Source organism: Megalobrama amblycephala, linkage group LG1 (genome assembly GCF_018812025.1).
Source record: "Megalobrama amblycephala isolate DHTTF-2021 linkage group LG1, ASM1881202v1, whole genome shotgun sequence".
Classification (NCBI taxonomy): Eukaryota; Metazoa; Chordata; class Actinopteri; order Cypriniformes; family Xenocyprididae; genus Megalobrama; species Megalobrama amblycephala.
In genome coordinates this window covers 68,406,891-68,422,542 of record NC_063044.1, presented here as the reverse complement: position 1 = coordinate 68,422,542, position 15,652 = coordinate 68,406,891, and the positions used below count along the sequence as shown (strand labels likewise).

The following is a 15,652-nucleotide window of genomic DNA, read 5'->3' as shown; positions in this document are numbered from 1 at the left end:
TGAGTTCAGACTGCACGATTTTCAAAGCAGTCGGGTCACTGTTCTTTTCACACTGCATGACTATCTTGGCCAGCATTCAGTGGATCGGTGACAGAAGGTTTCACACTGCATGACTTTACAATAGGAAGAATCGCCGACAACTCTGTCTGGCACGCAAACTACGTTTCACAACCAAACACACGCGAGATGTGTCAAGGAAACAACGCAATATTGCGCGTGCAAGACCGGAGTTATTATTATTATTAAAAACGGTAGCCCGCAAGAAGCTTGCAATACGAGTTGCCTGTGCGCTGATTTGCAGCGAATATAAGAAAAAGAAAAGAAAATATGCAGGAGGAAATGGTTTAGGAGACTCTGGATTGTGTGTTCTGCAACGAGAGTTGGAGGTAAATACATAACTTGTTCAATGTGCTTCTGTTGCCGATGGTCAAGCAAATGTTTGTGTTTTGTTTCCGTTTGATAGAATTGTAATGTTTATGTGTAGCCTACAAAGCCATGCTTGCTGATGTTGTGGTCTATAACTCCTCCCCGAACTCCATGCTGCTCTGTATCTTGCTCTCTCATTGGCTGTCGGTCATCGCCGATGTAGTTTTCAGTCAGAACACTTTTCACACAGCAGGATTTTGAATCGCCGACAGGTCCAGATATTTAGCATGCCAAATATCTCATGGGTGTCGGCGACTCGTCGGCGATTTTCTCAGATTGTGTCTTTGCTCATTCACACTGTGTGATTGTCACTCGCGTGAACAAGCATCGATTTGCCTGTGATTTCGGGCATTTGTCGGCGATTTCTCAAAACCTGTCGGCGAGCCAAAATCGGGGCTAAAATCGTGCAGTCTGAACTCGGCATTACACGTTTTGTCTGTCAAGATAATCTTTACAAGTTAACACAACATTTATAGATTTTGAAGCCTAAATAAAGTCGTCAGATATAAAAAGCTAACAGTAAGCTATAAACGGACTACAGCACACCATGGTCGCGGATCAACGTCACCACCACCAATCTTCCTCAAACTTTATTTAGAAAACAACTTTATTTAAAAACATGCTGGCTGATTATGATCTGTGCTGTTATGAATACTTATCCACTTTTTCATGAGAAATGCTGTCCAAATGTCCCGTTTTTAATGATGACGTCTAAAGTCCCCACCAAAGGAAGTAGTCCCTTTTAGCAACTTTCTGATTTTAAGACACAGTAAAAGTTTTAAAATCACAAGTGGGTAATAACTGGTGTGTTTTATGTCATAGATCAAAACGTGAAAATATTTAGAGGCTTTGTTAACCACAGACCTTATTTCTGTCATGATCACTAGTGGGAGTGCCCTAATCTGCCACTAGAGGGCACTCCATCCCGGACTCTTGTTTTCACCCCTTGGACTTCATTACTCATAACGCACTTCCCGGACTCATTATCTTATGTCATTGCACCCAGCTGTTTTGTGTTTCCTCATTAGTGTCTGTCTATTTATACTCAGTTGTTTCTGTCCTTGGTTGTGGTTTGTTAATTTATGTTTCGTGCACTTCTGTATCTCCGGCTTTCTGTTTTTGTGGACTGTTCCTTGGATTTTGACCCTTGCCTGTTTTCTGATTACGACTTTGGATTACCCTACAATAAATGCTGCACTTGGATTTAAACACCTTGTTTGTGTGTACGTGACAATTTCAGGCGATTTAGTAAAAACTCATTAAAAAAAACCCATAGACTTTACGGCGTTGGAACTGGAAGTCCTAAAATGCTAACTCCCTTCCGGGTTTTGCCTACAAAAATGCATCATCCCTGAGGCACTCAATAAGGATTGCTAATGTGTCGTCATTATGACGTATTCCCAGTGGTGAGGGCAAAGCATTTTGGGAATCCGCGGCACAAACATACATAAGGCGCCAGACTTCTTTGCATGGAGGCAAGAACGCAGTGTTCAAGATGCCATCTACCTGCTGTGTTATACAGTAACTTCAAGTCACTGCAGCAGGCCCAGGTCTTTTTTACAGATGGATGGGTCCAGGACCTGGAGATTGTAAAAGTGGGGCAGAAAACTGTCGTCCGTTCAAAGGTATGCTAACGTTTTAAGCAACACACTCCTCGCTGTCTCTCAATCTATCTGCGTGCAGTCAGAATTCAATAATCCAGCGTTAGGTGACTACGAGGGAGCTTCAGTTGAACAACCGTGAACTGCGGTTAGATGAGATGTTGTCAGGCTATGTCGGTAAAACTTTAACATGAATTAACATGACTGTCCAATCAGCCGTTATACTGTGCTCGTGGCGCACACTCAAGAATTGCATGCGCAAATGCGCCGGCACGTGCGCTGCATAATTACCTTATTATAGCTTAAATAAAGTGCAATAAAAATAGAATTTACTAGCAATGACCGTCGTTGTTCTGTTGTAAGTCATGAAATTACCAAACATGCAATTAAAGCTGCCTCAAAACTGTGCATGCATTTATTTGTTGACATGGTTTTAAAGCTAATGTTATCCAATTTGTTGGCCTTAAAACGTCTTAAAAATGCACATATATACACCAGGGAAATCTAAATTTTTCCGGGGAGCCCGTACCCCCCTAGCAATCTACATTCTCTGATAAGGAAACCTGTATTTGCCCCGGCTTATTCTATCTAATGAAATCTGAGGTAAACATGCATTTCTACAAATGTGCGCACTTTTGGACTAAATTTTTGCATGTGTATGCACTGTGATCAAAAGTAAATGGGACCAAACGTGATTTAATGTAATGGTTTGTCTCGTTATTCTATTAATAACTACCGATTGATTTTGCATGTCTATCAGAAATGAAGAATTATTAGCGTCAATATAGCTAGTGGTGCAACTATCTAAGCAAATAACAAATATCTCTGATTGGTCGAACTCTTTCTTTTGCTGGATTTGAGTACTACGCATGCACAGAGGACTCACCATGTTTTTGCGTTGTATAGAGTGACAAATCGTACCAGCGTACTTTGAGGTGAAAATGCATACATGTTGGCAGATCTGCAATTGGCATATGAAGTCTTATGCTTAATTTTGAACCACATTCTTACTAATTTTACAATATCTTCCTATGGATGAAATAGTATGAGTTAGGATGCTGTTCTGAATTCAGCAAAAAACACCTATAGGCACTCTCTGATTACTGGATGCTTCTGGCGTCTCTTCTACACTAATGAGAAGACACCAGTAATTATTGTGAGCAGCTGTGCTGCTGTTGAGAGAGTTTAAAAGCTCCTGTGTTGATCAGTGTGTAGATGAATCTGAAATGTGTGCAGCACAACTGGGCCTGGATAGCTGGAGAAAACAGTCTAAACTAGGGGTGGGCGATATCTCGATATTTAAGATATATCGCGATAATTTTTAGACACGATATGGATTTTCACATATCGTATATATCGATATATGGTTTATATTTAATTCTGATTACGGCACTTTGCTTGTTTGACTTCTCTGTGCTGTGATCGCGCCCGCTCGCCCCCGCCTCTTTGCTTTTGTTTCCTCTCCCCTCGCGTGTTGTCTCATTGGTTACTGCCGCAACCAGCCCAGAAGATACAGAACTCGTGTCAAAAAAAAGGACAAATGGCTCCATTATATGGAGATACTTCGGTTTTAAGGTGTCGGACAAACAGCAGACAGATGTCTACTGCCGTGAATGCCAAAAGTTGGTGCCAACCGAAGCTTCTAGCACCACGAACCTTTTCCACCATTTACAGACAAGGCACAAGCTCACATATGAGGAGTGCACCAGACTAAGGATCACGGCCACTAAACCCACTAGCTCTGGCAACACTCCACACACTACAAACACTACACGGATAACACTCCAAAAATCTTTAACGTGGAGTGTAGACTATGAAAGAAAGAGCGCAAGGTGGTGTAGCATCACCAAGTCCGTTGCATTTCATATAGTGGTGGACATGGCACCCATTTCTTTCGTTGAACAACGTGGCTTTATATACATACTAAAAACACTTGATCCAAGATACAGTTTACCTAGTTGGCATTACTTTGCAAGACAAGAACTCCCGCAACTGTACACTACAGAGAGAGAGCGGCTTGCTGCTGAATTGGAGAAGGTTACTTACTATGCCCTGACTACAGACATGTGGAAGCAGGACATGCGAGCCCTATATGTGCATCACCATACATTATATTTAGGACTGGAAGATTAAAAGCGCATGTCTTCAAACTACTTATTTCCCACAAGATCACATGGGTGAAAATGTCGCAGAGGCCATCAGAGACTTAATAACAACCTGGATGTTAAATCCAAATGGACCCGTGGCCATTACCACTGACAATGGAGCAAATGTCGTCTGCGGATGGCAGAGGATGCAATGTTTTGGTCACAGACTACATTTGGTGATTGGTGAGTGCAATATACCTGGTCTTACATGGGCGAGTGTGTGCGTGCGTATGTGTGTCTGTCTTTTATGATTGGTCGAACTCTTTCTTTTGCTGGATTTGAGTACTACGCATGCACAGAGGACTCACTGTGTTTTTGCATTGTATAGAGTGACAAATCGTACCAGCGTACTTTGAGGTGAAAATGCTGCAATTGGCATATGAAGTCTTATGCTTCATTTTGAACCACATTCTTACTAATTTTACAATATCTTTCTATGGATGAAATAGTATGAGTTAGGATGCTGTTCTGAATTCAGCAAAAAAACACTCTCTAGGCACTCTCTGATTGCTGGATGCTTCTGGCGTCTCTTCTACACTAATGAGAAGACACCAGCATTTTGTAGGATTATATTCTGTTTTTCACACTAATTTTTAATTATTTTCATGCCAGAACACTAGCCTGCTATACCAACCCATGTAAACGGGCCAAACATACCCATAATTCTTTGTATTCTGACGACGTTGCTTCCCAGTTGGTCACATGTCTTAGCGATCTCTATACTCGTGAAAAGAATGTGCTTTTGGGTTGAAATTGTCATCACGTTGCACGGATATAATGCAAATGAAATACCCTGTTGATGTTGATTTGAGTTAAATAAGAAGCGAAGTACCGCTGAAACGTGTTGTTTTTGAAATCATGAGGAATGTTGTGGCTCGTGTAAATTAGTCTTCAGACATGTGTGTCAATCTATCGCTTGACTCTTCTTTCTAGGGAAATCACTAACAAAATGCACACAAACATGTCCCTGCTCTTTGATATACAAACATAATGAACTTTATGAGGAAAAAAATATATGAGGGCAGACTCGAACCACTGATAATTAGTGCACTGCTGAACCTCTGACTCTATTAACAAAAATTCTACCACAAGACCATTAGAGAACACCAATACTAATCAAGGATTTATCTATAATATAATATTGGTATGGTGGGGGGGTGGGTAATGTGGGGCACAGGTCACCCACTGGCAGAAACATAAATCAGTGCCTATGACAGACACGCCCATGACTGACACACCCATTATTTTAAAGAGTTTCTCCTAAATCGGCAAGTTAGGAGCTACTTATAGCCTTAAGATGTTTTGTGAATATGGCCCCAGTAAGAAATGTTACTAAATGAAGATAAAATAACTGCTGAAAGTGAGCTGTTATGTCAGATCACTCTTTCAATAGGAAACAATATCCCACCTTTATTAGTCAAGCATATTTACAGAACAAACCTTGAAAGTGAACTGTGGGCAAAAAACAAAAGAAAACCCAGAAACAAAATAATCGTTCATTAATCGCAATTGAGGTAAAATGTTCAATTAATTGAGGTTTTGATTTCAGGTCATAATTGTCCAGCCCTAACTTAAGTGTGCAGCTTCTTTTTGCTGTGGATCTTCTCATGTGTTTTCAGATTTGATGATTGATTGAATCTCTTGTCGCAGTGTGAACACTTGTAAGGTTTTTCTCCAGTGTGGATCTTCTCATGTTTTTTCAGAGATGATGACACATTGAATCTCTTGTCACAGTGTGAACACTTGTAAGGTTTTTCTCCAGTGTGGATCCTCATGTGTATTTTCAGATTGTCTGACTGAATGAATCTCTTGTCACAGTGTGAACACTTGTAAGGTTTTTCTCCAGTGTGAATCCTCTGGTGCCGTTTTAAACAGTTTGCTGTAATAAAAATCTTCATACACTCTAAGCACATGTACTCTCTTTTCTGATGTGCTTTTAAATATGACAGCTGTGAAAAACTCTTTCCACACACAGAACATGAATGTGGCTTCTCCTTTGTATGAACTCTCAGGTGTGTCTTCAGGCTTGATGCATTATTAAATGTTTTCCCACATTGATCACATGTGAACGATCTCTCTCCAGTGTGCATCCTCATGTGAACATCAAGACTTTGTTTGTATGGGAAACTGTTTCCACATTGTCTGCATACATATGGCTTCTCTCCAGTGTGGATCCTCATGTGACGCTTAAGATTTTGTTTGTTTGAGAAACTCTTTCCACACTGAGTGCAGGTTGTAGATTTCTTGGTTCTTCTTTCCTTTAAAAACGTCTTTTTAGTCTTTGAGCGACTCAAAGGTTTTTCTCCAGGTTTGACATGATGTTTCTCCTCCACTTCACTCAGTTCTTCACTCTCCTCCTCCTCTTTAATCATATCTGAAATGGAAGAAAAAATAACTTTTTCAGTACATCAAAATAATCCAAAGAAATAAATACACATATATAAAAAAAAGTGAGCCCTGATGTAATAGCAGAAACTAGACAACTGCTATAAAATATTATCATCACTTTGATGCCTTTTTATAAATTAATGAATGTTAAGTAATGTCCCTGAAACTTTCTATGAACACTGATCACTGATCATCAATTGTTATTTTTAAAACATTATAGACAAATCCCCTGTTTCTGTAGTGAGAACTTCAAGGTGCAATAAGTAGATTTTGAAAAACAGTTTGGAAGTTAGTCGGGGGACCCCAACATCAATCGCGTAACCAATCAGCATTAGGGGGCGTGGCTATAACATCAAGGAGAGAGAACGAGTAAGAGGGAGATTTGAGAAGAAAAAAAAACAATACAAAAGAGCTCAAACGAACATCACTAGAATTCTGCATTTATATTATAAAAGCTTTCCAGCGCTGGGTAAAAAAATATTAAATGAAATCATTATTTTGTTGTGCGTCAGCTGTGATAAACAGACATCCACTCTCATTACTGTGTAACAGTGGCCAGATAGAGTTGAGCAGGTAAACCACTTCACACTGACGACTGCTAGAGATTGAGGTGTTTAGCGTCATTGTTAGTGCTCTCGCCTCGCCTGCCAGCAGTGATCGGCCGGGGTTCAAGACTGACTCTTAGCAACACTGGAGTGTGAGTTTTGGAGGTGGAGCAATGAAGAGAGGGGTGGGTTTGTTTGGGTTGATTCTATCAACAATGTCCAATCTACTTATCCCGTCTTGAAATATATTTGAGCAACAGCACAATAATCTAACATAATATAAACATTTTAAAAATATACAATACTTCTATCATTTTAATACCAATTTTAATAATAATAACAAGAAATAATACGTATTTCTATAACTTTGTTGTTGAGTTATGGAACAGTGAATGTCATCGTTTGTAACCCATTTTTGTACAATAAATTATTCAAAGACCATCAACCTGAGAAAGTTACAGAAAGAACAAGCTGAATTCAACATTGCTTAGTTCTGGTGAGTTGTGCTAAACTTCGATTCCGATTTCTTTAGACATTGTTTTTCAAGAGGTAACAGCCAGGATAAACGCACTTGTCCAAACCCAACTTATTGAAACTTTGTTTAATTCCCTCCTCATAGTTTTTCTTTTTCTCATTAAAACCAAAAGGTGCTCATCATTGTATATCAAGAGCAAATACATATTTATACATTATACATGTGCATTTGCTACATGTGCTTTTAGCAGAAAAAAATTGCTCGATCGTCTGTGTGAAGACTGTGCATTGTGCACGAGCGCCAAGAGAACTGATAATAGCGGCAACGAGCAAAAACAACTAATGCCAGCAAGAGATCGCCTCTTATTTATCACAGACCAACGAATTTCTTATCGAATTGAGACGTTTCTTTCTTTTAGGTATGTCCGTGCGTGCCGCGAGATCGAGACACGTCCCACCCGCAAATGCATATACAATAAGCCTGGCCTACTTTGAGGAAACTATTCAATATTCCACATAATGAATAGTCTTGTTTTATTTGTTATATATCATTATGTCGTTGTATTAGAAACACCCTCGCAGCATTGACATTCTCAACATGAGTCAGGAGAAACTGTGCATCTCTTTAGTTTGCAGATTACATTGCAGGAGAATATTTGTTTTAAATGTGAATTGTTTTATTTAAAAGTAGACATTTCATGCTTTCTTTAGACCTATGTTTTTTGTGTGATAATTATTCGCTGAGTTTCAGTTCACTTTTTACGTTTCAGAAAGATTTATAGACAGATGAAAGCGCATTCTGTTTTTTTGTTTGTTTTTTCATTTTACAAAAGCAGAAGGTTTCATTTTTTAGGGGCGGTCACACTGCACTTTTCATTCCATTGACTTCCATTCAAACGCATGCGAATGCATCAGGCCGGAAACACAAGCTTGTGCAAAAAATTTCGCATTTCACTGCGTTCAAAAGTTCAAGTTTGGTGAACTCTGACCTGCCAATTTGCATCACGTGAAGACGTGCGACCAGTAGAAGATCGATTCGTCATGGCATGACCTCTTGGCTGAATTAAAAGAATTATATTTTTGCAGTCATATTTTTGCTACAGGCCGATCGTGGTTTAGCAACCGTTAATAGGCGCGGGAGGTCTGTCAAGCTTTCGAGCAAGGGAACATGCCGAAGCGTTGTGTTTATGGATTGTGTAAACCTGATACCCGGTATCCTAAAAGTTTGGACAGGGTGGTGGAATTTTTTTCCCTTCTCAAAACCTAAAACCTAAGGGGAGAAGTGCCAGTGTTCTGACAATTTGTGCTACCCTGTCAGATTTTGCTACCTCCCATTGAAACCGTGGGTAACGTTAGCAAAATCTGAAAAATGCTAACGTTACCTATGAGATTGTGCTTCCAGCGTGATATTAACATGGTTTATGGCTTTATTAACATCTACACTTTCCCCAACCCTAAACCTACCCTTAACAATAATGCAAGTACAGTAACTGTGTGTTATTTATCATGACGGCAATGATGTAATATTGATGTATGCATATGCAGTAAGTCCGGGTAGGTTAGCTAGCTAGCTAACTCAGCACATCGTTGCTTGGAAATAATGACGGTTCTTTGTTCATAATGCATATAACGTATTTTAACGTGAAATGAAATGATTAAAGGCAAGACGGAGTAACGTTAGCCTGGCGTGCTAAAAATATAAGCGGGAGAATGTTATCATTGCAAAGTGGTCAGGCTAACGTCTTGAGTTTATTCCACAAGACTTATGGATAAGCTGTTTGATTTATAATAATTATTAGGTTATTTTCACAAATTTCACTTAACCTGCTGTGGATGAACAAAGCTTTTCCTCAATAAACTGTGTGTTTCCCATTTGAATGGTCAGCATATGAGGCGGCTGCTGCTCGCGCTTGGAGCTTTAGCTTCAATTTTGATCAAATTATTTTCTAATCGGTTGCATATTATGTCGTGGATATATCCCTCGAATGCATACTGCACAAGCGGCAACCTCCCCCTTTCTCTCGTGAAGCCAATACGGAAGTAACTTAAACTGCGATTCATCGACTGGCCGCTAGGGACAGGCTCCAAAAGAGGGCATAATCTCATAGAGTCCCATGTTAAATTGGCCAAGTTTATAGCAGAAAAAAACATGTTTACAAGTTGGTTCAAATTGTGGTTTTGGTCTATATTGCTATTTTTGCCCTTCATGACAACTCTGAGGGGGGTGAATTTTTTTATAACTTATCCGTTTAAATTATATTAAGCCTTAAAGTTCTGCATAATTAAGGGCGTGGTCACTTGAGTGACAGGTAGATTGCGCTGCTGTCTGTGAGCCGTCATGTTACCTCAGCTGCCGCTGAATTTGGCATCTCAGCCGTATTTGTGCTTGATTATTTTATACAATTATAAAATATGGCTTGCTGCATAATATTCGAGACTGATGTGTGTCTGTGTAGATGTGCATGCATGGGGAAGAGACACAGAACACACGTTGTTGGATCGTGGCATTGGCTGAAAGTTTTGGTTGTGAGATTTACTACCATGACAATGGCGGGAGGATATCAAAATCCGACAGCACTGCTTGGATATTATAACTAAAACTGCTGCACTATTTTGAAAAAAAATATACTTTGGACACGGGCTCATTTGTTTGTTAGATACGATCGTATACAGTTTTACAACATAAACGCTGCTCAGATTGCATCCTTTCTTGAAGAACGATGACAGAGAGCAGATCATTCAGAAGAAATGTGACATGTTTTTTTGTTTTGCAATGGACACTCATATTTTACCCAAGTGCCACGGATTGGATTCATCTCGCGATCTCTATTTCATTATAAAGGTATGAAGTCCCATTTGATTTTCCATGTTGTTATTTGCACACCCAACACTACTGGTGTTGGAGCATCTATATCTTAAAAAACACCGTAGATTGACAGTAAACCTTTAGAACGTTCTGATGATAAAACTTGTCTTCATTAATATTTTAGATCGTATCTAAGATAGATAGCTCCTTTGCTGCTAACATGGTCACGTCGAGCTAGGCGGGCGTGGTTTCAGCAACCAATCATATCAGCTAAAACCACCTCCCCGCCTCTTTGCCCATTTTCAGTTATCCGGGACTGACGTGCGGTGACGCGCAGCTAAGATGGCCGCAGCCTCATTTTCGCTTCAAAACTGCTGTTCAGAACGTCACGGACGCTACGTCCATATTTTTTTACAGTCTATGATACTGCAGTCCCTTTTGTCTTGCTCTCTCAGATATTTTACCTGTTCGCCAAAAATGACTAATCATCAAAATGTCTGACATCGGTGCATACACACTGTAAATGACTTGCCAGACGCAAAAGCTTGACAGGCGTAGCAACAGTAACTAAGGAGGGCGGGGCTTAGCGAAGGGTCCATTTCGCACGTTAAAAGTCTAGTGTGACTGCGGCTTTACTGTGAGTGTGCACAAATAAATGTAGACCATTTGTAGTTTGTGATGATGTCTAGCACTAATCTGTATCGCCAAAAATGACGGAGTAGGCCTATTTTAAGTTTCAGCTGTCATGAGGAAAAAATCAGAAAGCGCCGGCGTGTTCGTTGGCCAAAGGGTAAAAAAAAACATAGTTTCATATTTATGTTGAAATATTAGACTATATCATAATATTAGTTATGAAAAGTGAACAGCATGACTAAAATAGGCTAATAAGATGTGCGGTATGTCGGGAGACATGCAGTGGGTCAGACGGGATTTTCACCGCTTCATTTTTACCATTTCAAGTTTTGTTTTATCGTAAGCCTTTCTTTAAAGTGAATTTCATTTTGTATAAATTGTATCTTCATTTTAATCAATGTTTTATCAACCAATTGCCTGGATTTACGAAATAAAACCAAGAATGTCGGGTGTGAACTTCATAGTTAATTTACAAGATATTTTTGGTTTAACAATATATTTTAGTTGAACATTATCTGTAGACATACTGGAACGTATAGCTGAAACCTTAAAATGGTCATTAATACTCTTGTTATACTATTTAAGGTGCTGAAAACTTTTATGCCCTTAAATGTATCTGATGAGCATGAGCAGAGTAAAATAATGAAAGTGATCAGCATGATTGATATTCAAAACGGTAAGCACGCGCTGCATTATGTGTGTGTATCTGCAGTCTGTGAATTTACTGTATATGTAGAGTGTCTCCTTTACGCAGGAGCAGAACTGTGTGTTCAAATGCAGTGTTTTTCACCAACGCGAGGTGACAACATAGTCGGCTTACATTGGCGTCTGTTTGGTGTGTGATATTTTCCCCTATCAGTTCATATTTTGGCGCTCTAACTCGGTGAAACTTTCACATGTAGCATCTCATTTAATTACATCAACACAGCAAATGATGTGATGGGCTATTGGTCACAGAACGTGATGAGACATCAGACGTAAATTTACAGTCATAACGTGTGAATTTGTATGCAGCAAAAAATATCACTCGCAAATTAATATTTTTAGTCACCAATGCAACCGTTTTAGGCGCAGTCTGGAGCCCTGGCTTAGTTCACCAAAAAATTCTAATTCTGTCATTAATTACCTGTAAGACCCTCGTTCATCTTTGGAATATAAATTAAAATGTTTTTTTATTAAATCCGATGGCTCAGTGAGGCCTCTAATGCCAGCGAGTTAATTTACACTTTCAGAGCCCAGCGTTTTTTTTTTTTTTGTTTTTTTGGTGCACAAAAGGTATTTTCAATATGCGTTCTTGTGTTTGTGAAACGTCAGTCACTAATAAAAAAAATAGTTATTAAGAGCTTAAATATTATTAGAAATGTATTTTATGAAACATGAAAATAAAATTGGCATTGTTTCAGTCTAGAAATGCACTGCAGCTAAAGCTGAAGATAATTTTAAGAAAACATCTAAAATGCTAACTGATGTTTATTGTCATCCTCTAAGCATCTATTCAGTGTCTCTATCGGTCTTTGTCAGACACGTGATTTTGTTGTGTGTGACGTCACCGCGGCGCCATATTTGTGGTATCCCTGCTGACTGTGAGAATGAAAGAGATTACGCGAGTTGAGATAACAAGCAAATAACTCGCAAAAATGAAGAAGCACAAGAAAAAAGTTAAAATGTCATATCGCGATAAACTCACCAAAGATGCCAGAGACCATTTTTTGGAGAAATTTTCATCCATTCATAACATAGATCAGTACGAACTGACTGCAGTAAGTTGGAGTGCTGCTGACCCCGCATTGCTACCTAAATCATCATACTTAAATATTGTAAACTATCTTGTTTATGGTATAAACGCATATACTAGTGAACAATTTAAAAACTATAAATATCTCGAAACCCACAACATTTCACTAATGGCTGGGTGCAGGATTTATTTATATTCTGAAGGAAGGACTGCGATAACACAGTAGTAAACGATAATGATGATGATGTCGTGTTAACTGTATATCATAAGTGCCTGATTAAGGATGGTTTAGTGTTGTGATCAGGAAGAATTTTGAACTAATACTACCCCTTTTTTCATGCATTTTTTTCTTTATTGCATTAAGTACATAAACCAATGTATAACACAATAAACATTGTTCCAATAAACAAGGCATCATCAGAGATGTATGTAGAATTTAATAGTGTATTTTATTATAGTACATTCTGATATAGTATACCTTTTAGAGCCAAAATAATTTGTAAATTATTGTCCTCCATCTACCTCTGTGCTGTCTGGGTCAATGACATTATGGGTCTTTTTTTTTTCAAAAGGCCTTAATAATAAAAACAAAGATATGTCGTGCAAGTTAAATATCTGGTTTACAGATTGTGTATATTAGTAATTATCCTGTTAATACTATAAGTGCATATACCTGTGAACTCATAAAATAAATCTACAAATCACCATGAAAAATTTAATTATACATGCTTTATTGTTCATGCAAGACTGGATAAAGCATCAGCACATTTTTACACTACAATTCTACAAAAGATTCAAACATGCGTTGTCGGATTGGATGGTTTCTCTGTGGAAATCTCAAAACAGTCAATAATCTCTGCTACTCTGTATTTAAACAAAGGAGACATATTTCTGTGCAAATAATCTCTGTCTGCCCATACAGCTGAAAGCTTCAGGTTTGCATATAGATATGACACATATGAAACAACAGTTTCATTGAATGTTCTGTATACTGTCTCAGGGGAAACATGAGAAGTGTTGTGTAGGCAGATCAAATCTGAGGTACATTAAGGTTCACAGAAGCATTTGAAATTTGTATTTGTTGCGTCTGGAATCAGGCACCAAAAAAAAAAAAAAAAAATTGTAATAACGCCATAAAGGTTCCCAGGTTTGGCAGACACGTATAGTACATTAACATCATCATCTCCAAAACAAACATCAGACATCCTGTACATATCAAGTCGGTTTACTTCTGCACATGCAGATCACCATCTTCTCCAGCCTCCTGCATCTTCTCAGTGTGAAGATGATCACTTTCTCCAGCCTGATGGACCATAGTGTCAGCTGACTGACTTTGGTAAAGTTGGTTTTATATTCGCACATTCGGACATCTGTATTCAATAGCCTTGTTTAATCACACTACATTGGACATTCACAAGTAAATATGCCATTAAACAATACTTGCCTATTTTGATCGACTGTGAAAAATGTTTTAAGTTGACAATCGTCGGTTGTAATATCACGTCGCTGCTTAAAATTCGCAAATGTTAATTTATTGCATATTTATTGGAAAGTCTGAATTTATCAGAAGTCTGAATGTGCGAATATAAAACCAACTTTACCCAAGTAGCTGACTGCATTGTTTTTCCTTACTTAGTGTCTGTGTGTGCATCTCAATCAGCTCTGAGCTCTCCTGATCAGTTCCCTAACTACTGAACTAGGGAGCTGATTGAGACACAGCCTGTGTTTAATGCTGATGTGGCCTTAATGCAGGGAGGGATGGTGTCCAGTTGGGGTCAGTCTCCATAGGCTGATCTGCAATGAAATCTTTTTAGCTACATAACATAAGACCACAGCTGTAAAAAGTAGTCAGAAAATGTCAGCATATGGATATCGTACCTTAAGTACAGCCTTAGCAAAATGTCTACCTCAAGTTTCAGTTTAAATTGACTATTGTTTCATAGCACATACAATCCAAAACAATCTTGCTATAACGTTTGCTAAAAAACAGAAATTTAACTCACCTTTGCTGAAAATGTAGAGAGCAAGCATACGTGAATGGAGATATCTTGACGAAAGTGATGTTTTGCGTCTCACCGCGGCAACCCATGCGATCCGGCGCCTCTGTTACTGCCTCTACATACTCTCCGTACAGCCTTTTTTCAAGTAGGAAACCGACTAAATCTAATCTCGTAGTAAAGTTTTTGACATTTTCTATCGTGGGACATATTATTGCACTTCAACAACAAAAGTGTGCCATTTTTACAATGAAAAGAAGCCAAAGAAGAAACAACTCTGCACCGAACAGAGATTGTTTGGATACCTCACAAATGGCGGCGACACCCATAATGCACTTCGGTTTTCACGAGACTACCTGACAAAGACCGATGTTTTGGGGTTCAAACTGCCCCATTCAGTTTCAGTCTCTCCTGCAACATTCACAGTTCCGGTTTGGTTATGGCTCTAATTATAATTCTTTTGTCATTATTGTAATTACTAATGACTCTGTGTTCACACTGTTTTTTGTTTCTCTCACTTCACCTTCTTTCAAACATTCAAATGAGCTTTACTATTCAAGCAGCTGCATAAGGGCTAGCTAGCATTTAGCAGCACACCATCAAAACACGAATTAGAGATTAAAACTTTTTTGCTCCAAACTCACTCTAATGAAGTCGATGTTTTAAACAATCTTCTGTGATCAGATGTGGCCTCAGAACAAAAAAGAGACAGAAAATACATTATTTTATAGTATTCTGCTGAGTGATGCATGTTGATTAGCATTGTGTTATAAATATAGACTATTATACTAAATATACTCTAATAAACTCTACCTGCTGGCTTGAGAAAAGATAATCTCTCTCTGCATGTTATTATCGGTGGATGTCTTCTTCTTCTTCTTCTTCTTCTTCTTCTTGTGA

At 38.7% G+C, this 15,652-nt stretch overlaps 1 protein-coding gene across 1 annotated transcript; it reads right to left on the bottom strand.

Annotated features, from left to right (window-relative positions):
- Positions 1-5,547: 5,547 nt before the first annotated feature.
- Positions 5,548-15,637, bottom strand: LOC125247709 (zinc finger protein 239-like). Its single transcript, XM_048159161.1, has 2 exons — positions 15,397-15,637; positions 5,548-6,548 (listed from the first exon to the last, which is right to left on the bottom strand). The coding sequence occupies exon 2, from the start codon at positions 6,544-6,546 to the stop codon at positions 5,746-5,748; it is 801 nt and encodes a 266-aa protein (XP_048015118.1). The 5' UTR covers positions 6,547-6,548; positions 15,397-15,637; the 3' UTR covers positions 5,548-5,745.
- Between the last annotated feature and the right edge of the window lie 15 nt (positions 15,638-15,652).